This window comes from Nelumbo lutea, chromosome 1 (genome assembly GCF_056320005.1).
Source record: "Nelumbo lutea isolate HS-2025 chromosome 1, American lotus-T2T, whole genome shotgun sequence".
NCBI lineage: Eukaryota > Viridiplantae > Streptophyta > Magnoliopsida > Proteales > Nelumbonaceae > Nelumbo > Nelumbo lutea.
The window spans coordinates 134,803,981-134,829,499 of NC_142684.1; the positions used below are offsets into that span (position 1 = coordinate 134,803,981).

The 25,519-nt window shown below is 37.3% G+C and overlaps 1 protein-coding gene across 2 annotated transcripts; it reads left to right on the forward strand.

Moving 5' to 3' along the window:
• The first annotated feature begins 11,247 nt into the window (after window positions 1-11,247).
• Window positions 11,248-24,721, forward strand: LOC148877724 (protein kinase and Mad3-BUB1-I domain-containing protein). Of its 2 annotated transcripts, XM_088942940.1 has the most exons (15): window positions 11,248-12,629; window positions 12,742-12,877; window positions 12,967-13,124; window positions 13,235-13,325; window positions 18,886-18,996; window positions 19,081-19,168; window positions 20,791-20,894; window positions 20,995-21,066; window positions 21,165-21,254; window positions 21,339-21,496; window positions 23,455-23,509; window positions 23,589-23,723; window positions 23,817-23,938; window positions 24,028-24,228; window positions 24,333-24,721. In XM_088942940.1, exons 1-14 carry the CDS (start codon window positions 12,562-12,564, stop codon window positions 24,215-24,217), a joined length of 1,578 nt encoding a protein of 525 aa, XP_088799066.1. In that variant the 5' UTR covers window positions 11,248-12,561; the 3' UTR covers window positions 24,218-24,228; window positions 24,333-24,721. The 2 variants fall into 2 exon arrangements, with proteins under 2 accessions (XP_088799066.1, XP_088799058.1); XM_088942932.1 differs by having other exon boundaries at window positions 24,028-24,721.
• The last annotated feature ends 798 nt before the right edge of the window (window positions 24,722-25,519 follow it).

Genomic DNA, 25,519 nt, shown 5'->3' on the forward strand with positions numbered 1-25,519 from the left:
AGCTAAGGGCATACATTGTCTAACAAAAACTCAATTGCTTTATAAAGGCTTTATTTGGTATTATGGCACAAAATGCGTAGCATAGTATGTTCCATGCAATTGGGCCCCATCGTAGTCATTTTGAAATGAACACCAAAGGCTTTGGAATTTGAACTACATATTTTTATAAAAATAAATATTCTAATTAAACTAATGTTTTTATGTATGTGTTCCTGGGTGTGATGGCTGATGGGTTTTATGACATTTGATTTTAGTGAAGTATTATTTTAATGATATATTCAGTTTTTAGACCCAATAAAGCTCAGCCTAAAATGTATCACCATGTAAAAAAAATGTAACCAAATGAAATGAACAACCAAAGTACCGAGCACCCCCTAAATTGCTGAGGTGTAAGTTGGATACCCAATTTGAAGTTGAAGATGCATCAAGTCCATTCAAAATTTGACAAATGCTCAACATCAATCCACCCAAATTGCAACCTTACTGAATTTGGGTATGAGGCTTAAGCCCGAGTTTAGTAAAGTATGCACCTAATCACCTTTTACTGTGAATAGGAGAGGTGCATGGTTCATATAAATAGCCCATTAAGGGGGTGTTTGTCAATATGAATGATTTTGTTTTCTCAGTAAAAAACAATTACTATATCAGTAAAGCGTGGTATTTTTGCTGAGAGGGAAGTTGTTTATGTTTTAGAAGCATTGGTGAAGATCCCCTAAAATGAAAAAAAAAATGTATTGTACTTTCTAAAATTCAAGGGAACTTAAGAATTTGGTTAGTTGCCAATAAAACCAAACAATCTATATTCAAAAATCTCTCTTAATATCTCTTTATTAATAAATAAAACGGTATAGGGGAAAAACCAAAATAACCTTAATATATATATATATAAATCAAGTATAGAGATTGTTTCATCTAGGAAGAACAAGTTATCAACATAAAACAGAATACAAGATAAAATTCTATAACATAACATTCATATTAAAGATATCATATGTGTAATAAAAATAAAATATATAAATTATATATAAAATTGATATAAAATAAAGGATAAAATATAAAAACCTCCTTGAGGGTTCTAACAATCATAAAACCTCTCCTGAGATTCCATTTTAACAAATACCTCCCCTATAGTTTTGAAAAAACCTGCACTTACCTCCCTACCATTTTTTTTGTCTCAATTCATTACCAATAAAAAAACATTATTGTCTCCATAATAGAGACTTTGAAGTTACACAATTGCCCTTATTACTTATTAGGAATCTTTCAATATGATCAAAATGCCAAATTTGCCCTTTTAGACTTCACTTAATCATACTGAGTTTATAAAATGAAATTATTTTACTCTTTTTAATCTAACTTGGGAATTTTTTTTAGTTAAAGATTAAGTTTTTTTGGAGTATTTTAGGTCCCATTTGGTTCTTGGGGAATAACAATAGAGTTTGACAATTTGTTCCTCGGGAGCAAATTTCTATTCTAAAGAAATAGAAACAATGTTTGGATACACTGTTGAATCTTAAGATTAGTTTTTCAAATCCATACACATACAAAGCATTATTACAAGTCCTCAAAAACAACTTTTAAGTTTTAATTGCTTCAAAATAAGAAAACCTTATACATAACCCAAAGAAACAACCACAAAAGGATTCTAATTCATAAAGTAACTCCAATAACATTATATTAATCATTTCACAACTAAACAAATAAAAAAGCAACTCCAATATTGACCTAAATAGTTAGAAAGACTCATTTGGATTAGGATAGAAGGAGAAGAGAAGTTGGAAAATAGGGTTGAAAGCTCATTGAGACAAAAGGCCCAATATCTAACACTAGAATTAATTGAGAAATAAAAGCAAAGAGACCAAACTAACCCTAAAACCAGCTTTTTCAATTCTAAAAACAAAAATGTGTAAATTAATTCCTCCCTCTAAAATGATTAACCCCATCCATTAAATCTTTCCTTACTTATAGGCCTGAATATGCCAACTGATCATAGGTAACAATACAACCGAACCATCCCAAATCTCAAATGAGTTCATTGAAGGCAACATCTTCAAAGCACCTCCAATGCAAACATGCAATATACATGAATTTGGCAACCATTTGAGTTATGACCACCTAATACAAAAGTCAGAGAAGTCTTTATTTGTTCAAAATAAATTGGTAATACCAAGTTACCAACCAAATTCAATTTTCAGTCCTGCCACTTCTCTTTTAAATAGCTTTTGAGAGAGGGATTTGGGAGGGTTCAATTTTATTTGTGGGATTGGTCAGACCATATCAGCTACTCTTACTATATTGATGTATGTACCTTCTATTGTTAGGTCAGTGAGAATAATATGGTTCCCCACATCATCTTTGCTTCTATTACTGATCGAAAACATCTGCAAATACCAACTACACATGGTTGGCTACATAGATCCTGATTCGCTATTCCACTCTATTGAGGATAGAGGACCATGTCCTTTCTCAAATTGTGAGTCCTCATATCATTTATAAATAATTCAAACCAACGTTTAAGTCCAAATAGGGGTAATAGCATATAAGGGAAATTTTTTGGGTTTAATATCAATAAAAGTAATATATTTAAAAATAATTTAAAATAGGTTAACTTTTTAAAAATAATATCAATAAAGGGCAAAAACATTGTTCATCTTCTTCTTCTTGCCATTTGTTCACCAGAGCCGCCGTCCACCTCCATCAACGTTGTCGGAGGTGGTGGCGGTAGCGCTGGTGGTCATTTCTCTACCCACCGCCGTTGTCACCTCTATCTCCACCCATCTCCAGCAATGTTGCCAGAGGCGGAGGCGAAGGTGGGTGGAGGTGGTAGCGTTGGACAAAAAAACCACCAACGCCGCCGCCGCCACCTCCAGTAACGTTGCCAGAGGTAGAGGTGGGCGGAGGCAGCGATGGACGACGGTGGTGGCGGGTGGTAGTGGGTAGTGGCTCTGATGAACAAGGGGCAAGAAGAAGAAGATGAACAATGTTTTTTCCCTTTATTGATATTCTTTTTAAAAAGTTAACCTATTTTTGAAAATTTTTAATTATATTACTTTTATTGATATTAAACCACAAAAGTTGTTAGGATATTTGGTGACTAAAGTAGATTTGACTTAGTCCATCTTAGTTGTTGCTTCTGTTAATAATTTCTTGGTTTGAAGGATTTTACTTTAGCTTAGATTCATGTAATAGATTGACCACGTCTTTAGGCTTTGTAAACATGGTATCTTTGTTTTCACAATTTTGTTTTGTAAGGCTTGTATAAAGCCACATTATCTTTCATTCAAGATGTGTGCTTTTGAGCTTCCAGTTATTTGTATTTTTTTATTAAAGCTTGAGAATACAACAATCTGGTATCAGAGCCTCACATAGAGGCCTGGTTGAGAGAAGTTAGGAACTGCAGTATCCTAACAAGAGAGAAGAGTGAAACACTTGGTGAGAACGAGTGGAACACCTTGCGATGGCAATAGATAAATATGTCCAAGCTGCTATTCCTCAGTTTGATGGTCACTACGACCATTGAGCTATGCGCATGGAGAATCTTCTCTGATCCAAATAGTATTGGCACTTGATAGAATCAGGAATTCCCACAGTAGAAGATGGAGCTGTGCAAACAAAGGCACAAAAAGAGACAATGGAGACGCTGCGATTCCGGACCTAAAGGTGAAAATTTATCTTTTTCAGGCTATTGATCGCACTATCATGGAGACAATCCTTGACAAAGGGAGTTCAAAGAGCATATGGGACTCTATGAAACAAAAATACCAAGGGTCAACACGAGTCAAGAGAGCTCAATTGCAAGCTTTGAGAAGAGAATTTGAAGTGTTGTAGATGAAAGAAGGGGAGACGGTGGACGAGTACTTTGCTCGGACACTGACTACTGTTAATAAGATGAAAGTTCATGGAGAGAAGATGGAGCAGATCATAATCATTGAGAAGCTTTTGAGATCAATGACTTCCAGATTTGATAATGTGGTATGTTCGATGGAGGAGTCTAATGATTTGAGCAAGCTTACCATAGATGAGCTTCAAAGTAGCTTACTTGTTCATGAACAAAGAATGAACAGTCATAATAGAGGTGATGAACAAGCTTTGAATGTCTCATATGAAGGAGGAAGAGGCAGAGGCAGAGGTGGTCGGAGTGCATCTCGAGGTCATGGAAGAGGTTGAGGAAGACAGGGATTTAATAAAGCTTTTGTGGAGTGCTACAAGTGCCACAACCTAGGACACTTCCAATACGAATGTCCTAATTGGGAAAAAGGAGCTCATTATGCCGAGTTAGATGAAGAAATGTTGTTGATGGTTCAAATGGATCTTCACAACTCTAAGAAAGGAACGATGTGGTTCTAGGACTCCGGTTCCAGCAACCATATGACTGGAGATAGGTAGTGGTTTCTCCATCTAGATAAGTCTTTTAAGCAAGTTGTAAAACTCGGCAATAACAACAAAATGGTAGTAATGGGAAAGGGAAGCATCAAGCTACGAGTCAATGGCACAAGTCAGGTAATTACTGAAGTATTTTATTGTCTTGAGCTTAAAAATAATCTTCTTAGTATTGGTTAGCTGCAGGAACGCAATCTATCTATTTTAATACAACATGGAGAATGTAAGATTTATCATCATGAATGAGGGTTGATTATGCAGACTCAAATGTCTGTTAATCGGATGTTTATTCTTCTTGCTGAAATTGGAACACAAGTAGACCAAGCTCAAGTTCCTGTCCCTGCATGCTTTAAGATCACATCTGAAGATCAAACTGACTTGTGGCACTGTAGATTTGGGCACTTAAATTTCAAGGGCTTAAGAACCCTATCCTACAAGCAGATGGTGAAGGGCATGCCTCATCTCAATGGTTCATCTACAATATGCACAGTATGTATGGTAGGCAAGCAACATCGAGAAACCATTCCTACAAGGAGTTTGTGGAGAGCTACAGAGAAGCTACAACTTGTACATGCCGACATTTGTGGTCCCATCACACCTGAATCAAATAGCCATAAAAGGTACATACTCACGTTTATTGATTATTATAGCAAAAAACTATGGACTTATTTTTTGAATCTCAAGTCAGAAGCATTTATTGTATTCAAAAAATTCAAGAATCTAGTAGAAAAAGAAACTGGAATTGTTATATGTTGTCTTTGAACTGACTGGGGTGGAGAGTTCACCTCACTTGAATTCAATGAGTATTGCAGCTCAAATGGTATTGCTAGACAACTCACCGCAGCCTACACCCCACAACAAAACGGGGTCGCAGAGAGGAAGAACCGGACGATAATGAACATGGTACGATGCATGTTGACGGAGAAGCTTGTCCCTAAAGAATTATGGCCGAAAGCTATCAATTGGGCTGTTCACTTGCTCAAATGAGGTCCTACTCTTGCTGTAAAAGATAAGAGACCAGAGGAAGCATGGTTTGGCTTCAAACCTTCAGTGGCGCACTTTAAGGTGTTCGGATGCATTGGACATGTGCATATCCCCGACAACAATAGACAGAAGCTTGATGATAAAAGTCTCCAGTGTGTCTTCTTAGGGTTAAGCCAGGAATCTAAAGCCTATAGGATGTATGATCCTGTGTCAAAGAAGATAGTTATAAGCAGAGATGTGGTGTTTGAAGAGGACAAGAAGTGGGAATGGAGTAAAACAACTAAAGGAGCTAGCTATGCGGGTCTTGAATGGGGAGATGAAGATGGGTCACAAGAGCATGACGCAAAACATGTACATGAAGAAGAAGAGTAGGTTGTTGATGGTACTACTGGGTCTGGTTCTTCATCAAGTGAAGAAACTAAAAACAACCCTTCAAGTCTAGTTCAAGGGAGGGTTAGAAGGGCACCAATGTGGATGGAAGATTATGTAAGCGGTGAGGGATTATCTAAAGAAGAAGAAAATAATTTCTTAATGCTTACTGCCTCTAGTGATCCTATGTCTTTCAAAGACACTGTCAACAGCTAGAAGTGGAGAGAGGCAATAGACTTGGAAATCAAAGCCATTGAGAAGAATGGAACTTGGGAATTGACCACACTTCTAGTTGGAGCAAAAAAAAAAAAAGGAGTAAATTGGGTATTTAAGACCAAGCTAAATGAGAATGGGGAAATAGATAAATATAAAGCAAGGCTCATGGCCAAGGGATACTCACAGTAGTTTGGGATAGATTATACCAAAGTTTTTGCACTTGTAACTCGCTGGGATACCATTCGAATGATTCTATCCCTTGCTACTTGCAGAGGTTGGAATGTGTACCAGCTCGATGTGAAGAGCGCTTTCTTGCATGGGGACTTGAATGAAGCAGTATTTATTGAGCAACCTCAAGGCTATGAAGTAAAGGGAGAAGAAGACAAGGTTTATAGACTCAAGAAGGCCCTATATGGACTCAAACAAGCTCCTCGAGCTTGGTATAGCAAAATTGAGTCCTATTTCATGAAAGAAAGTTTTGAAAGGTGCCCAAATGAATATACCTTATTTATAAAGGCAAAAGGAGGAAAATTGTTTATAGTAAGTGTGTATGTTGATGATCTTATCTTCATAGGGAATGATGAAACAATGTTCAAAAAGTTCAAGAATTCTATGAAACAAGAGTTTGACATGTCTGATCTTGGAAAAATGAATTACTTTCTCGGTGTGGAGGTGGTGCAAGACAGTGAAGGAATTTTTATCAACCGAAAGAAATATGCTAATGAAGTGCTCGAAAGATTTGGCATGGGAAATAGTAATCCAGTAAAAAACCCAATTGTTCCAGGTTTTAAAATTGTAAAGGATGAAGGTGGCACTGGTGTTGATGCAACTGCTTACAAACAAATGGTGGGTAGTCTCATGTACATGACTGCCACTAGACCCGACTTAGCTTATGTGGTGAGCTTAATCATCAGATTTATGGAGAGACCAATTGAGTTGCATCAACAAGCTGTGAAGAGGGTTCTGCGTTACTTAAAGGGAACTACTGAGTTGGGAATTTTCTACAAAAGAGGTGGAGAAGAGAAGCTGGTGGCCTACTCAAATAGTGATTATGTTGGAGATGTTGAAGACCGAAAGAGTACTTCATGGTAAGTGTTCTTGCTCAGTTCAGGTGCAGTAGCATGGTCCTCAAAGAAACAACTAGTGGTCACTCTCTCCACCACTGAACTTGAATTCATAGCAGCTGCTTCTTGCGCATGCCAAAGCGTGTGGATGCATAGGATTCTTGAAAAGCTTGGCCATAAACAAAGTAAGTGCACTGATGTTTTTTGTGACAATAGCTCTGCGATTAAATTATCAAAGAATCCGATTATGCATGGTAGGAGAAAACACATTGATGTTAGACTTCATTTCCTTTGTGATTTAACAAAGGATGGGGTTGTTAAGTTGGAGCATTGTGGTTCAAAGAATCAGTTGGCAGATATTATGACTAAGCCTTTGAGTCACGAGGTGTTCATAAGATTGAGAGAGCCGCTTGGAGTATGTTTGGCACCAAAGGTAAATTGACTGCAAATTGCAGGTCAGATTAAGGAATAATTTCATGGTTTGAAGGATTTTACTTTAGCTTAGATTCCTGTAACAGATTGATCACGTCTTTAGGCTTTGTAAACGTGGTAGTTTTGTTTTCGCAATTCTGTTTTGTAAGGCTTGTATAAAGCCATAGTATCTTTCATTCAAGATGTGTGCTTTTGAGCTTCCAGTTATTTGTATTTTCTGATTAAGCCTTGAGAGTAGAACAAAAATTGCCCTTATATGATAGAAACCCGTACAAATATGACGGTTTTGTTTTTGTTTCTAGTAGATTTTTAACAAAATGAAAAAAAAATAGTGGTGATGGGGTTTTTAACTCAAACCAATCACTAAGAACACACAAAGCTGATGACTATGAGAACTGATGAATGCTCATAATAACATGAATATTATTTAAACATGAAGAAATGATTGCAAGAAAGGTTTTTCTTGCGATCGAATGAATATTATTAAAACAGTGGAAAAACCTGAATGAACGTTTGCAAGAAAAATCTAGGTGAATTAGCCTTTGTGAGAGAAAACTTGGGAGTCTACGACGGTAGGAAGAGTGAAGAAACCCCACTCAGTTTCAATTAGGGCTTTCTTATGTCCAAATATGCAAAATCACAAATTTGCCTCGACCAACACGTGGGGGATTGTGTGTTCCCAAGTTTTTCGTTCTTGCAGAGTAACGCCATGGTCACTCTAAAATGTGTCATTCCCACTCCAAAAGAACCTGTTCCCACTTAAAATGTAACACCAAATGTGTTTCCCTTTTGTAAGAACGTTGTGAATGTGAGTAACACTCCCATGAAACGAAGCCAAACATGACCTTGGTTTTCATCTGAATTGATAGAAATAAGAGTAATATGGGTATTTTCAAAAAAAAAAAAATCAATGAATTAGGCCAATGTTTTTGTATGGGACAATGATGGAAGGGAGGTAACTGTAAAATTTTTTAAAACTATAGGGGTGTTTTTGTTAAAATGAAGCATAAGGGAGGTTTTTAAGATTTTCAGAAATCTTATGGGAGGTTTTTATATTTTACCCTAAAATAAATAAGTTGTACTCCAAAATACATAAAAGTCATAATAAGTTGAATTTTGCATATACAACATTTTGTGATTAAGGTTGCATTTGGTTGAAGTGCAAATAAAGATATGAACAATGCAAATACATATAAAATAATACAAAATATAAGGTTTTGCACTCTATATATTTGTATTTGTACTCTTCTAAACGGAGCCTTATCAATTTGAAAAGAGTACAAATACAAATACATTCAGTGCAAATACATACGAAATAATATAAAATATAAGGTTTTGCACTCTACATATTTATATTTGCACTCCTTGCAAAAGAGTACAAATACAAACATGTACAGTACAAATTCATACAAAATAATGCAAAATACAAGATTTTTTATTCTACATATTTGTATTTATACTCCTTCCAAAAGAATACAAATACAAATATGTATAGTACAAATACATACAAATACAAGGTTTTGCATTGAGCTCAGTTTGGAAGAAGTACAAATACAAATACAAATATATAGATTGCAAAATCTTGTATTTTATATGTATTTATATTGTACATATTCATATTTATATTCTTTTCAAACTGAGCCTAAATTACTTACACCTCCAAAAAATGTTTGTATATACACATACATAAACATATATAGCATGTTTACACTGCCATTGCTCTAGAGCATGTTTACGTGATCAGTCAGCTCACGCCAACATTCATGTGAACATGCGGTAAACATATAAACACAAACATTACACATACATTATGGATTTTCCAATCTTCTGAAAACCGGACTGGACCGGCCGGTTGAACTGTGACTGGCCCCTATCCGGTCTGGAGTTCGAACATACCCCTAAAACTGGTATGTTCAAAAAATCGTAAAAAACCATTTTCCAAGTCTGTTCAACCAGAGAACCGGTCCTGGTTTTGCATATCTAGCCAGTTTTTTAACATTCTTATTTTTAGTAGAAAAAGACAAAAAAGCTTAAAATTGGGCCAAACAGCCCCTAAGGTCCAATCAGAAAATCCCAAACCCAACCAAAAATAAACCCTCTTCGATCGATCTTTGTTTCTCTTCTTCCTCTTCAAATCTAACCTAAGTTCAGCGACTCCAACCACCACCACCACCACCTCGCCGCTGACACTAGGTAGTCTCTCCCCTCCTCTCTCAGTCTTCCTTCTTCTTCTTCCTGTTGGTGGATTCTATTCACCACGTATGTCCCTCCAGCTTTGGCGGCTGGTGTCCTCTTCTTCTTCTCTTTGGCAGCGGCGGTGGTGCTTTGTTCACCACCCTCTCCTAGTCTTCTTCTTTCTTTCCTTCTCCTCTTCCTCCTCCCACCGCCTGAATCTGATTTCTTTTTCTTTAAGTGTGAATATGATTTCTGCAATATTTAGTCATTTATTTTTAATACTTATTTTTTTTAATTCTTGAACTTGAAATTAATTAATCACTAGTAGTTTTGTTAGGGTTTGATTTTTTGCTTCAGGCTTGGAATTTGATCTTTGCTTCAAGCTTTTAGTCCATTAAATTCGGCCAAGATACACAACTAGTTTTTCGGTCTTGAAGATTAGCTTAAACCCTCTTGAAATCTTGAAATAGAAATTTAAACTTAGTTAAATTAATTTCATATTTTGAATTTTAGGTGATATTGATATTAAAATAGCTGAAAATTGGAACTAAATTTAGAATAGTGATACTGAAATAGCTGAAAATTGAAATCAATTTTGGTTTATCATGTATGCATTATAATTTTTGAAATGCCTCTGTAATGGTGGTGGTTATAATTAGTATTGAGTCTTGAACTTTATTGGATTGTTGATGTATTTATTTTCATTATGGGACATATTGTCTTAAAAAGTTTGAAGTATTTATTTCTATTTTGGATTAATTGTCATTCATATTCAGTAATTTTTTATTTTATTTTATTTATTATTATATATATTATTATTATATCAGCATGGTTTGACATTTGGTTTAACCTCGGTCAGACCTCTGAGCCGTGAACCTCTACTTTTACCAAGTTGATGCCCGGTTCAGTTCTCTGAACATTGGAAATTTCTTTTGTTCTATTTCTTACCTGGATCATTAAATCTCAATGAAATGTAGTAGTTCGAAGTATGGACAAAGAGAACCTTCAAACCCTATCAACCTGAATGAACATATGTAGGGTTGATCATTTCAGCCTGGCCTGAAAATTTCAGGCTTGGGCTTAAGTTTTGTGTTCAGGCCCAACCTGCACATTTTATTATATGTAATGTATAAATATATAAACGTTATTTTATGTTATAATATATAAAATTAAATATGTTATAGTGTATTTGTATATATGTATATTGAAAACCAGATGATTGGGCTGGTTGACCCAGAAACAAGTTAGGTAACTAGTTCTGTTTCACCTTAAAACCGTTTTTGGGCCAAAAACCATTGATTTGGTCAACAACCCACTGACTTAGGCAGTCGAACCGTCGACCCAAACAACGGTTTTGGGCCGATTTTTATTTTAATTATTTTTTTATTTTTTAAATCAGAATAGGCCTTCTGTTCAAACCGGACGGTTGGACCATTTAACTTGGGAGCTGGTAGCCAAAATGTGCCCGTAATCAGGCCTGGCCTGGGCCCAGACTTATGTTTCAGAATCGGCCCAGGCTATAGCCCTTATAAGAGATGCAAAGCTCGGCCAGGCCCTTCATCACCCCTAGAAATGACTAACCAATCTTAAGCCTTATTTGAGCCTGAGGTCGAAGTCTTTGGGTTGGGCCCACCTAGACCTATTCATGGGCCGGGCCAGGTTGGGCTTTCACTTTGTATTAACAGATTTTTCTAAGGCACGAGCCCGAGCCTAGCCCGGCCATCGGGCCTACAACTTGGGCCCGAGCCCGATCCTCATAAAAAGCCTGAAGCCCGGGCCCCAAAATTTAGCCCATATTATTACTACTATTGAAGCGGCTGAATAGAGAGAGAGAGAGAGAGAGAGAGAGAGAGAGAGAGAGAGAGAGAGAGAGAGAGAGAGAGAGAGAGAGAGAGAGATTATAAAGAAAATAATAAAAAAATGTATATATTAAATTATAAATATATATTTCAATAAATATTATATTATTTATATATTTTATATAATATATAAAATATATAATGCTGAGTCAGGCCGGGTTTTTTTGACAAATCTCGAGCCTGGTCTGAAACACAGTCAGACTTACTGTGTTAAGCCCGAAGTTAGGCCGCGGGCCTAATTACATGACCATGCCCGACCAGGGTGCAAGCCAGGCCATCGTGCTACTCAGCCCATGAACATGTCTAGGCCCAAGTTGACAATACACACAAACCAACGAGTCTTGGATAAGATCCTTAACCTAGGAAAGCATCTAGATGATATCAATCATATGTTAATTGGAATTCGGAACTGTCCATATCCATAAAAAAAAATTTAGTTGTTTTGTAAAGACAATTCTAACGTTTCGTTTCTACCGTCTGATCACCTTAACTTTTAAACCAACTAAATCGGAGCCTAAATCTCTGCAAATAAAAACTCAACTCAAACTCTGGTCGCATAGCATCCAGCCCTTATGTTAAATCCATGGGTAAATATTCTTAATATGCGGCTGGATTTTCATGCTTTAAGTTTGAACAGAATCCCGTTCCAGAAGATCGACGGTAATAACTCACCAATGAAACTCATTTAACCACATACTTTGGTAGCCAACGATGTATTCGATATTTATGTCAGAATGGTGTAATCGGAAGGCTATTCTCGTCATTTTACTATCATTTATTTGAAATTTTGAATAAGCGAACGAGCCGCAACTCAACTCGTCCGGTCCGAGCACCTGAGAGAACGGAATCTATCCGCACATTGAGAATATCTTCATATCTGCATTTTAAATTCATGGGGAGATATTCTCCATGTACAATTGGATGCCGTGCTCTACGTGTGTACACGATTTTTTGCTTTCAGGAGATCCCGTCTCGTCCTCTCCACCCAATTCAAACCCCTCTCTCTCCTCTTTCCTCCCGCTCTCGCTTGTCTCTGTTGACTGTGAGTAGATATCGCGTCTCCAGAATCAGCGATCACGAACATGGTAGCCATTTTCAGGAACTCGGAAGACAATGCCTCTGTCGATGATCCACTCTTGCCATGGCTTTGGTAGCGGTTCCTTCTCCGCACTCTGTGAATCTGCCTCGGTCGAGATTGTCTGCTTTTAATTCTTTCTTTAACATTTGTTTGATTAATTGGAGCTGGTGTTTGTTTGATCCAGGTCGGTTAAGAAGGGACTTGATAGTTTGAACTCCGGTACAGAGACTGAAAATCTTCTAAAGGACTGCATTGTGAAATTCAGGGATGATGATAGATACCGGAATGACATTCGATTTCTGAAGATATGGCTTCTATATGTAAATTCCCTCCGTAAATAACTTCTTAGTGGAAACTTGCATGTAATTGTGCTCAATCACGAGTTAATTTACTCGCTTTTCTGCCACAGATGGATACCGTTGATGACCTTGAGAGAGTTTTCAGAACAATGGAGGAATACAGGATTTGTCTCACTCATTCCCTACTCTATGAATCCTATGCTCTGTTACTAGAGTCAAGGGGAAACTTGCTAGAGGCGCATGGTGTTTATAAACTGGGCATTTCGAGGTTTTTTTTTTTTTTTTTTTTAATTTTCCTTCAAAATTCCCTGTTTTTCCTTTTCACTTGTGTTTTTTTTGCCTTAATTTTATAACTTAGGAAGTTGTTTATGGTGCTAGGAATGCTAAACCGATCGAGCGCCTGAAGAAGGCCTACAAGTTATTCCTCAATCGAATGTCTGAAATAGTGAATACCTGCTCGATTCAGGAGGTATGCTCGAACTCATGTTTTTCTTTCTCTCTTTTCTTTTTATTGGTTGAGAGGTAAGAGGTAAGGATTTACCATTTGAATTAGGGTTTTGTAAATAAACACTTCCTACATCTTCTGCTCCCTGCCTCCCTGCTTTAATGAATTGCCATTACAGAAAACTTTCAAGCTAATAGTTGCTAGGTTATTGTACGAGCATAAGTCTAATTTTGCAATTAATCCCTCTTCGGATCAACGAACAACATACAGCATGGAACCTTCTGAATATGCTTAGTCAATTCATCCATAACTAATACAAACAAATAAGGGCCAAGTACTGAGAGTTGGTGAAGCCCCATTATGACTAGAAAGTTTGATGCCTCTTACAGGTGTTTTAACGTTGGTTGTTGCAGCTTCAACATGTCCTAATTAGGTCCAAATACCTATTCGGTACTCCTTTTCCAAAACATACCGTATTATCTTTTTTGTGACTTTATAATATGTTTTCTCTAGATCAACAGATACCATGTGAAGATCTCCCTTCTTCTCCCTAAACATTTTAATCTATAGTCACAATAAAACTGTTGTGATAGGATCAACATGTACACCTTGAATTAAATAATAGTATTAAAACCATTTTGATGTATTCCTAAGGATCAATGTGCTACCTTCAATACTCACTAATGGTACTTTCAGGACTTGAATAAGGAAAACAACAAAAAGGTGGGAGATTTTTATCATGAGCTCATTTCTTGTAAATCTTGAAAAGAGACAATTCATGGACAATATCCTCAGATCTACACAAATTGCAATAACCCATAGAAGGATAAATAAGTAAACAAATATGAATGGTAGTTGTATATTGGGCAATATCCTAACTTGCTTGTAGCCTTATAAGCATCTCTCATTTAAGTGTTGTTATCATGTTTGTATTATTCAAATATGTGCAGTGGGGAAATGTAGATTTATTTTATTTCCTTTTATCTTGTCTAATTTAAATGGATCAGATGTAAATCAGTCCTCTAATATCAAGTTTAAATTCAATGATTAGCAGAATAAAACAGGTCTGAATAACTAACTGTATAAGAGAAGAAGATGGCGAAGAGAAGAGGTAAGAGAAGGAGTCGAATTAATTCTCCATTCTCCTCTAACCCTATTTTATTAAGATCTAAAAATTAATGATGACAAGTATGCCCTTAAGTGGGCGACCAGCTTGGCAGTTACATAAAGGAAATAAAAAAGAATAAATAACAGACCCATTAAGTGTGGCCCATCAACATAAAATAAAAGATATTACAAGAGAGGCTATTAGGGCCCATTCGGCCCAGTCTCTTTACACTCTCCCTCAAGCTGAGCATAGATGTCAATCATGCCCAACTTGCTTATATAGTGTGTCAATTTCCCCCTTGGAACTCCCTTGGTCAAGATATCAGCCAGTTGCTCTTCTGATGTGATGAATGGTAAACAAACTTCTCCTGAAGAGACTCTTTTTCTTTTGAAATGCCTATCAACCTCAATGTGCTTAGTTCTGTCATGTTGAACAGGATTATGTGCAATGTTGATAGCAACTTGATTGTCACAATAGAGCATCATTGGTTTCTCATAGTCCACCCCCAATTCCTCTAGAAGGGATTGTAGCCATAGTAATTCTGCCACACCATGAGCCATTGCCCTGTATTCTGCTTCAGCTGAGGATCTAGCAACTATTGATTGTTTCTTACTCCTCCAAGACAAATATTCCCAGCAACCAGAGCACAATAACTAGAGGTGGACCTTCTGTCATCAATACATCCTGCCCAATCTGCATTAGTAAAGGCTTCCAGCTTCATGTGACCATGCTTAGCAAACAGAATACCTTTCCCTGGAGTACCTTTCAAGTAGCACAGAACCCTTTCTGAAGCAGCTAGGTGAGTATCTCTGGTAGAATGCATAAACTGGCTAATAACACTTACTGCATAGGAAATATCTGGCCGAGTTATGCAAAGGTATAACAATTTCCCAAACAGTCTCTGAAACACTCCCTTATTAGGCAAAGGTTCACCATCTGTGGCAGAAAGCTTATGATTAGGATCAATGGGAGTGGAGATGGGTTTAGCACCAAGTTTACCAGTTTCAACAAGAAGATCAGGGACATATTTGCGCTGAGATATGAAGATACCATCCTTAGATCGAGCAACTTCAATGCCCAAGAAATACCGAAGATCTCCTAAGTTTTTGATTTCAAATTCAAAGTTGAGAAATCCTTTTAGTTTGCTGGCCTCTTCAATGTCATTACCCGTGACCACAATGTCATCAACATAAACAATCAAGAAGGTCACCAGAGAGTCATTTTTCTTCAAGAATAGTGTATGATCAGATTGTGTTTGAATGTAGCCAAATGAGACAAGAACAACCCGAAATCTCTCAAACCAAGCCCGAGGAGATTGTTTGAGACCATAAATAGATCTGTGTAATTTACACAATTTGCCTTTCATTTCTTTCTCATACACTCCTGGAGGTAGAGACATATAGACCTCTTCATATAAGTCTCCATTTAGGAAGGCATTTTTAACATCAAACTGGTGTAGGAGCCAGTCAAAAGTAGCTGCTAGAGAAAGTAAAACCCTGACTGAAGTCATCTTAGCAACAAGAGCAAATGTCTCAAGATAGTCAATGCCATATATTTGGGTGTAACCCTTAGCAACCAACCGAGCCTTAAATCTCTCAACAGAGCCATCAGAGTGATACTTAATGGTAAACACCCATTTACAACCCACTGGTTCCTTCCCTTCTGGAAAGTCCACAATATCCTAGGTATGGTTCTTATGCAATGCATCAAGTTCAGTCATCATAGCATCCCTCCATTCAGCTTGAGATAATGCTTCCGGTACAGACCTTGGTATCACATGGAAGGACACAGAGGCAAGAAAGGAGTAGTAGGAAGGGGAGAGAAGGCTGTAAGATAAATGTTTGGAGATACAATGGGTTGTACACTTTCGCTTGCCCTTGCAAAGAGCAATAAGAAGGTCAAGGTCTGGGACAGTCAGAGATGGGTCGGTAGAGGGCTGACCTGTTTCCTCAGGAATGATGAAAATGGCAAGACGCTCTTCTGAAGGAGTGGAAACAACCTGCACATGTCTGGATCTCTGCCTTTGGTACCACCTTTGGAGAGCAGGAGCAGAAGGAGGAGAAGGAGTTGGGATATCAGATGTAGGCCTATTTGAAGAGGTGGACACCCCATGATCGAACTCACAAGGGATGGGAAGAGGAACGGATGGAGACACAACAAAGGGCTCATCAAATTTCTCCCCCTCAGGAGGAATACTAAAAAAGGGAGTCAACTCGGCAAAGGTGACATCCCGAGATACAAAGCGGGTGCCACAAACTGGATCAAAACAGCAATAACCCTTCTGTGTGGAGGCATATCCAAAAAACACACACTTATGAGCCTTAGGTTCAAACTTGTGCCTTTGGTGACTATGAATATGCACATAGCAAGTACACCCAAACACACGGAGAAGAAGAGAAAATAGATCCTCATCCGGGAAGAGAAGACTAAAAGGAGTTTTAAAGCCAAGGACCCGGGAGGGCATACGGTTGATCAGAAAGGTAGCAGTAAGAACAACATCTCCCCAAAACTTTACAGGAACATGGGATGCAAACAAGAGGGACCTGGCAATCTCAACCACATGCTTGTTCTTTCTTTCCGCCACCCTATTTTGTTGTGGAGTGTAGGAACAAGAACTTTGATGAATAACCCCAAAAGTTTCAAGATAGGTGGAGAGGGTTCTCTCAAAATACTCCTTAGCATTGTTAGAGCGGAATATTTTGATACGAGTATTAAACTGGGTGAGGATGAGTTCATGAAAAATTTTCACAATAGCTGGTACTTCATCATTGGATTTCATGAGATAAATCCAAGTGTAATGTGAATAATCATCAATAAAAAGGATAAAGTACCTGTAATCCCCCATGGTTGGCATGTGATATGGCCCCCACACATCAGAGTGAACAATATGGAAAGGAGAAAGTGATATTTTATTGCTAATTGAATAGGAATGTCTACAATGCTTTGCTAGCTCACATCAGAGAACGAGGAAGAGAGAAAATGAGAGAGAGAGTGGGGGACCAAGTTGGACGGAGGTGTAGAGGCTTGCCGCCGCTAAGTCCTCAGTGTCGAGTGTTGAGAGGTTGAAGAAGATCAATAGAAAACCCCGTGTTGGCGGAAAGAGAGAGAGAGAGAGAGAGAGCGAGAGAGGGAGTTGCCGCTATCAAGAGGTTGAAGAAGATCCACCAAAAAATCCCCCTGGCTGATCCAGATTGCTCCCACCGTCTCATTTCGGCCGTCCCTAGCATTCCACTGTACAAGAATCGGTTCGGTGTAGCCTCCCCTCTCTATTCACCAGTGCAACAACCGAAACAGAGCACACCACTCCACGGCTCCTCTATCCTTGGCCAATCTCTCTAACTGACGAGAATCCAAGATGTCAACCGGACAAATGAGTGTCAATATATCGAATCCCCGTAACTTCCATTAAGAGCAGCTCAAGACTATCTTCGGCTGGATTTCAAACAATGACGACACCCTGTTTTTCTTCCCCAAAACAGCTTTCTTTCGTGATGATTGGAAAGGGCCCACCATCGTTGAACCAACATTGACTCCCTCGGATTCCATTCAAACACACACAGTTATCCATCCAACGGCAGCTTTGATTCCAAGTTGTAAATCAGTCCTCTAATATCAAGTTTAAATTCAGTGATTAGCAGAATAAAACAGGTCTGAATAACTATATAAGAGAAGAAGATGGTGAAGAGAAGGAGTCGAATTAATTCTCCATTCTCCTCTAACCCTATTTTATTAAGATCTAAAAATTAATGATGACAAGTATGCCCTTAAGTGGGCGGCCAGCTTGGTAGTTACATAAAGGAAATAAATAAGAATAAATAACATGCCCATTAAGTGTGGCCCATCAACATAAAATAAAAGATATTACAAACGAGGCTGTTAGGGCCCATTCGGCCTAGTCTCTTTACAGGATCCAAGTTGGATCTAATTATCGTTAGGTCCAAAGTTGGTGGACCTAGAAACCCGGGTGCTCGGATAGACAGAAACCTATTGGTGCTGGTACCTGCTACCATTGAGAGATGTGTCCCAATTCTCGAAAACATAAGACACCTAGACATGTGTTGAGTTACTTCACAAATCATCATCTTCTAATTTATTTTCATTTTTTTGATGCTTAAAATAAAAAAGTTGGGGTGCAACATGAGGATTTCCCAGGAGGTCACCCATCCTGGTACTATCTTATTACTCTCCTTTTATGAACCTTTGCACACACATAAGCACACATATGAACTAATAGTGTAAAACTATTTGGCTGGAGAAGCCTAACTTGTTGTCAGCTAAGAAATATATGGTTTAAGCTGAAATACAAACGAGAAAATCATTGTAATTTATTTGATGCCTTTCTGAACTTCTTATTGTATTTCTAGTATTAGTTACGTTTTTTTTTTTTTTTGATGAGTGATCTTGATCTAGTATTGGTTGGTTGATGCTCATATTTTTGGGAGTTAGATGATTGATGTCATGCATTTTCTTTTGTAGAGTGATCTTAGTGCAGCTGTTGAGCTTGGAAAGGATTCTATAAACCCTTGGTTGATTTCCACCATTAAAGATCTAGTGAGGAAGATAAATCCTCAAATGTCAAAGTACAATGTGAGACTCCTTGGTTAATGGTAGTGGTTGGTTTACTTTGATAACTCTATATGTTCTTTTAGCCTTGATTGATACTTGTTTCAGGGATACCATTTAAGTACTAAAACATATCCAGGAAAGGTGCCCTTATCTTCTTTGCAAAACTCCTCAAGGAATAAGATCATTGAGATAGGTATTGCTCTTTTTTTTTTCCATTTCTTCTTTCATTCACATGTGATGTACTCCTTTTTGGAAGGGTGATTCTATTCATGGTACTTGAATGTCTTCATCATGTGTAAGTGTAATGTGCATAAGGGCCTCTTAATCAGTACATCCCTTTCCCCCTTAATTATATATACATATCAGCATATATTATTAGGAAAAATGATTTAAGCACTAATAATTTAACAGTGGATATGGATTTGAATAGAACGGATTGGTAAAACAGGATTCATGTAGCCAACCCCATACGGTTGGGATAAGGTATGTGTGATGATGATGATGAAACATTATTAGGAAATGGCTGAATCTGAAGTTGGATTGCTAATTATATTCTTTAATATTTAATTATTTTATATCTTTTAAAAGCTAAATAAAGGCCATTATTCAATATTGGTCCCAGCTATCTGGGGTCTTGGGAGGGGTAGACTGGATATAGTCCTAACATTTGCACTTTTTCTTCCACACAAAGTGGATGCGCTCTCAGAGTTGAATCTGTATCCTCACGTTTGTCAGACCTGAGATTTTACCATTACACCAAGTAATGACCCCTCACTAGAAGAAAACTAACCAGAGAGAACAACCAAGTCTGCTGTCTGCAAGCTTGAAGAACATCAAGAAGTTGAACAAGACCGGGACTTTGAGAGAGTGACAGAGAGATAGATTAGAACTGTCCCAGAGCATGAGTTGGACTAAAAACAAAACCATTTTGGTCACCATGTCATGAGTTGAACTGGCTGACTGTCCACTTGGACTGTTTGATTCACTTAAATAGAAAATGTTAGAAATAAGAAATAGAAAAAAAAGAACATTGGCCTACATTATATTTTAGAGCTATTTTACATCAAAATAATATTAAAACAATAAGTTATAGGTTATAATGGATATAAACACATGTATTCAGCGTAGGTTTGATCAAGTCAACATTTCTAAGAACTAGACAACCTAAAAAACATTTTGTCTGCAGGTTCCTGGTCAGGCCCCAGTCAGGTCCAAGTCTGGCAACACTAATTATAGTCTACCTAGTTTCAATTCTTTTTGCATCTTTTTTCTCCTCTATTTTTTTTCTCAGTTTTGATCAAAGCATAAGGCAGAATTCTTTGTTTTCACAGTTCATTTTTGTGAAGTTATCGACTATACACCTTTCTGATCAAATGTTCAGTGTTAATATCTCTTGCTTTCTGTATGGGATATTTTCATGAATCAATCTTGTAGTGTTTCCTTCTTCTCCATGTATGGAATAGGGTCCACTTCTAGTTTTGAGTTGATTTTCAAGGTTTTAATGTAATTCCCATTAGCTGCTTAGGTTTGACTACCTCAAACTATCTCTAATCATTGTAATTTTGTTTCAATTGAAAGGAGTAACCTGTTTCAATGTTTAGTCATATAACTGAATTCATGTTATTTTGTTAACATCATCCACCTTACATCCATAGGCTTCAAGCAACTTCTCCCAATTTCCTCTTCTATTTTGTGTTGAAATAGTAAGAGCTTTGGGTTATTTAATGTTTAATTCTCTAAAGAGTGATATACACATCTATGTGTATACTTATCTTGTGTAATTACAAATTTTCATTTGTCATTGTTGTGATCAAGGTGGAAAGAAGTACCAGATCAAAGGCTGCGCAGGTCAAGGTGGATTTGCTCAAGTATTCAAAGCATATGTTAACAGTAATCCTGATGAAGTTGTTGCTTTGAAGGTCATTGTGATCTCTATGGTCATTTTATCTTGGCTACACCCAGTCACCCAGATATCATGTAATTCAGGTTTAACTGTCATTATCTTTTGAATTGTGGCAGATACAAAAACCTCCTTTCCCCTTGGAGTTCTACATGTATCGTCAACTGGACAAGCGTATCACTGATGAGGAAGTATGCTAATTGCCTAATTTTTGACATTCTCATTAATCATGAAGACCTTGATTGTTAGAAAATGTTGTTTATTTATGACCTCTCATTTTTTTTTTCAGAGATTAAGCTTTGGTTTTTCTCACAAGGTGCATATCTATTCTGACTATAGTATATTAGTCTGTGACTATTTATCCCATGGAACACTTCAGGTGGGTGAATCCCATTTTACATTTGTTGATTTGATCAGTTATATCTTGCAATTGAACTCATCTTTGCATGAATATCTTGTGCAGGATGCTATAAATTCATATCTGGTGGTTGGCCAGAATATGGAAGAAGTGTTATGCATTTATTACACCATAGAAATGCTTCACATGCTGGAGACTCTTCACAGTGTCAATATTATTCATGGTGACTTCAAGCCGGATAATTTGCTTATGCGCTATTCCAGGTAATGAAGATCTTACCAGGGTAAAATTTGTTCATAGTGTGAAATAAAACAGGAAAGAATGCCATTCACCTGCTATAGTACTCTATAGCAGTATGGCTGCATATATCCTATCACCCACTTGTATGAATTTGAATAATTCATTTGAAGCAATTTAACAGTGTCCATTTGGTTTGTCCCAACCAAGTTTCAAAGTATCAATACATGAAATGCAAAAATTGCATTTTGTGCATTATAAAGCTTCAATACTCTTTTTTTTCTCTTTTTTCATCCTAACATTTCAGAATTAGGTAAGGCAAGATAGGATCTAATGATTGAACCTAGATCCCCCAATCCTTTTAAATTGCATTTCAGTGGGTTCAAAAACCGATATGTATTGTATGATACACACTGGTATGTTCTGATATTTTGCACCTTGGTCCCAAGTCCTAACCAGTTGGTTGTTTTGTTATTTCTTGATATTGAGTTTTCTGTATGACATGCTATAACCATGTAGTTCTCCTGGCACTGTTGAATTGATTTACATATGCTAACATCTTAGGCTGTTTAGCGTTGTGTGTTTGATTGCAGCAGAAAAAAAGAGGAATAAAGCATTGTGTTTGAGAGAGTAAAAATGACAATCAATATATTGCAAATTACATGTGTTTGAACTAAAATGGATCTCAAAATTAATCCATTTGGGCTAACTTCTGTTTAGCCTTCCTTTATTTACTCCTTTTAAAGCTCATTGGCATATGGTCCAAACCTCTCTGGTTGTCGAGAATGCACTGGTGCCTGTGTGCTTCTGTACATTACAGAACATTTGGAGTGTTTGTGTTCTGAAATCTGAAAAAAAAGTTGGAATTTTTGTTCGTGGAACAGAAGTGTTCCATTCGAATATACCAAATGCTGGTGTAATTTGCAGCCTGACTGTCCCTGATGCTAGACATGTATCAGGTGTCAACTCTTGTGTGGGTCTAGTTAGTTCTCAAATTGCTTGATGCTTATATTTATTACTATATTATATTATTTATTATAATGTGGCTTTGGCCCCAATACGGGTGAGGTGCCAACTGACCTAGACTACAGGTTACTAGCAAATGCCTTGGTCCCGTATAAAATCTTAAGAAGATAGATTGGTGGGTCCTTTAATTATTCATTATGATTAACATTACCTATTCTTGCTTATTCCAGTGTATTTATCAGTTACCTAGCTTTATAATATTGAAATTTGAAGTGTAATAAGGTGGCTGTCCCTTCGGCTGCGTTTGGAAACGATGCAAATGGAGTGTAAATCCTGGTTCAGGGTAAATTTGCACTCTGGTTCACTTTTGCCTGTGTTTGGCAACATTACATTTATGCACTGACAAATGACAGAAAACACATTTTCTAATGCAATATTTACATTGATAATAAGATGTAAAAGTACATCAATAAAAAAAGAAGTAAATTTTCATTAAAGTGGGGTTTTGATAAAAAAAGGCATATGCTTTATTGGAATTTTTGTTTGCATCCATTACAGCTAAAAGTCTGTTTGGTAAGAAGGTAAATTTGTCAGTGTAAAACTAACCCAACTTTGCAATTTATATGGACCGTGTTACACTCTACATATTTGCATTCACACTTGTTTGCATCGTTTCCAAACGCAGCTTTCCTAGTTTAGCATCAGTACTTTTCATATAATGCTCATAAAAAATAACAATAATAATAGTTCTAGTATAATCATCCTCAGTCCACTATTAATGATCAAATATCCCTATTTCCTTCTGATATTGAGACTCCAAAGTCCAAACATAAACTCTTTCTAATCATGCTGTCTCTTGGAATTTGGCATCCTTAATAGTAGTTATGTCGTTCTTCCCAATAAAGACAAAGTTGGTTACACACCACCTGAAGGGGAAATACTCAAGTTCCCCAGTCATCCTGTTATTTGCTTGCGATAAATAATTAATATGATATCTTATTCTTCTGTTCTTTGATAGTGATGATCTTACAGAGGATGGGTTCTGCAATCGAACCGGTTCCTGGCGTAATCAGGTCAATTCTTGTTGCATTAGAGATTGACAGACTGATATCTTGTTTAAGAATGTCTGATAGGTCATTGCATTTCATGTAGGGTCTTTGCCTTGTAGACTGGGGAAGAGGAATAGACTTAAGCCTCTTTCCTGAAGGTACAGAGTTCCAGGGAGACTGTCGGACGTCTGGCTTCAGATGTGCTGAAATGCAAGAGAATAGGCCATGGAAATTTCAGGCCAGTCACCACATTTTCTAGTATATCTCTGTTAATAAAAGCACATCTATCTCAGTTTCGTTTGTCTGACTCTTAGTTGTTTTCTTTCATCAGGTTGACACTTATGGCCTCTGTGTCATCGTGCATATGATGCTACATGGGACATACATGGCTATAGAAAAGAAGGTCTCTCCAGATGGAACATATCTCTATCAACCCAAATCGTCTTTGAGGCGGTACTGTGCTTTCATCCTTGTCTTGTAGCTCACTAGCTAACTTTATTTTTTTTAATCTCTTCATCCTGCTTAAAACGATTGGCTTTCAGGTACTGGAACGTTGATCTCTGGAGGAGCTTATTCACTAAATTACTCAATCACAGTTCGAGTGACGACAATAGAAGGGTGCTGCAAGACTTGAGGGAGTCATTTGTGGATTACATGTGTTCCAATCCTCAGTTAATTAAGAAACTAAAGCAATTACTCGTGAAGCAAAGAACTTCCTTGTGTTCTTCTTAGCCCTTACACAGGTTGCGAATTATTCCTCTGTTTCATTCTTATATTCCTTGTATGAGTTATACCACAGTGTAAATTTTCCTGCTTTTGTTTTGTTGTCTTTTTTTTTTTTTTTCAGGCTGTTTTGCTCCCCTTTTCCTTTGTAGGCTGCATTTGTTTGAGGTGTAAAAAAAATGAACCAATTTAGTGATTGGTGGAAATCAAAATCGGTTGATTTTGAAAATGCCAGCTGCAGCCGGAGGGGCCAACTTGATTAGCGCTTTTTCTTCCTTCTGGGTCCTCTCCGGCTCTCCCTTCAGAGGTGGGTTCAGATCTGCCGCTGCAACCAGTTGCAGTGGCGGTGATGAAAAGAGAAACAAAAAGGAGTGAAGAAGAAGAGAGAAGGAGAAGAGAGAGAGCGAGAGAGGAGAAGAGGAAGAAAGAGCGGTTAATTTTACATCGATAATTTTGATGTACGTATTTTATTGATTATTGATATAAATAAAACAAAATGAAATTTTACACCAATTTTTCGATGTAAAATTACATGTTTATCAAATGCCAGTAAAATCGAATCGGGGTGTAAAGTTTACCCCTATTCGATTTTCCACCCAAACAAACGTAGCCGTAGTAAAAAGTCAATGTGAGTTGATGTTCCAGCAGGGAAGGCTGCAAAATTGGCATATTGCTGAATTGTAATTTTTTCTGCCGTCAGTCATGTATTGGGTTTTGGGTTAGGAGAATAGAATATCCTACAAAATACAATCAGGCTCAAAAAGGATGATTAATCTGAGAGAGAGAGATAGCTTATGTTATCTGTCCAATTAAAAACTTGTGTATGCATTACGCGGTTTAACTCCTTTTATCCTTATTCTCTATTGTCAATGTAGTATTGAATTGTTGTAGCACATGCAGAACCATTGAATTGGATCTTGAATCTCAGCTCAATGGTTCCATCAGTGATTACTAGAGCCCGGTATGTGTATGTCCAGCAGGCCCAATTCCTAATGTCAATCACTGATATAACGATTTTATATACTTGTCGCATGTAGCTTTCCTCCTCTTGGCCTTTTCCTTGGAAGACTATTTACTTGCCGGTGTTGCTTATCCAAGATACCTAGACTAGAGAACCGTATACTTTATCCATTAAAAACAAGGAAAAGTATTACGAGGGGTAGTGACACTTCTTCATTGCCTAAGTCATTCAACTGACATTATGGTGGATGGCAAATTTACTAAAGTGCCCGTTTAATGTTTGAATTTGAATAATTAAGAACAAAATTGCAAAATGGTAGAAATGAACATGATTGATTTATAAATTAGCAT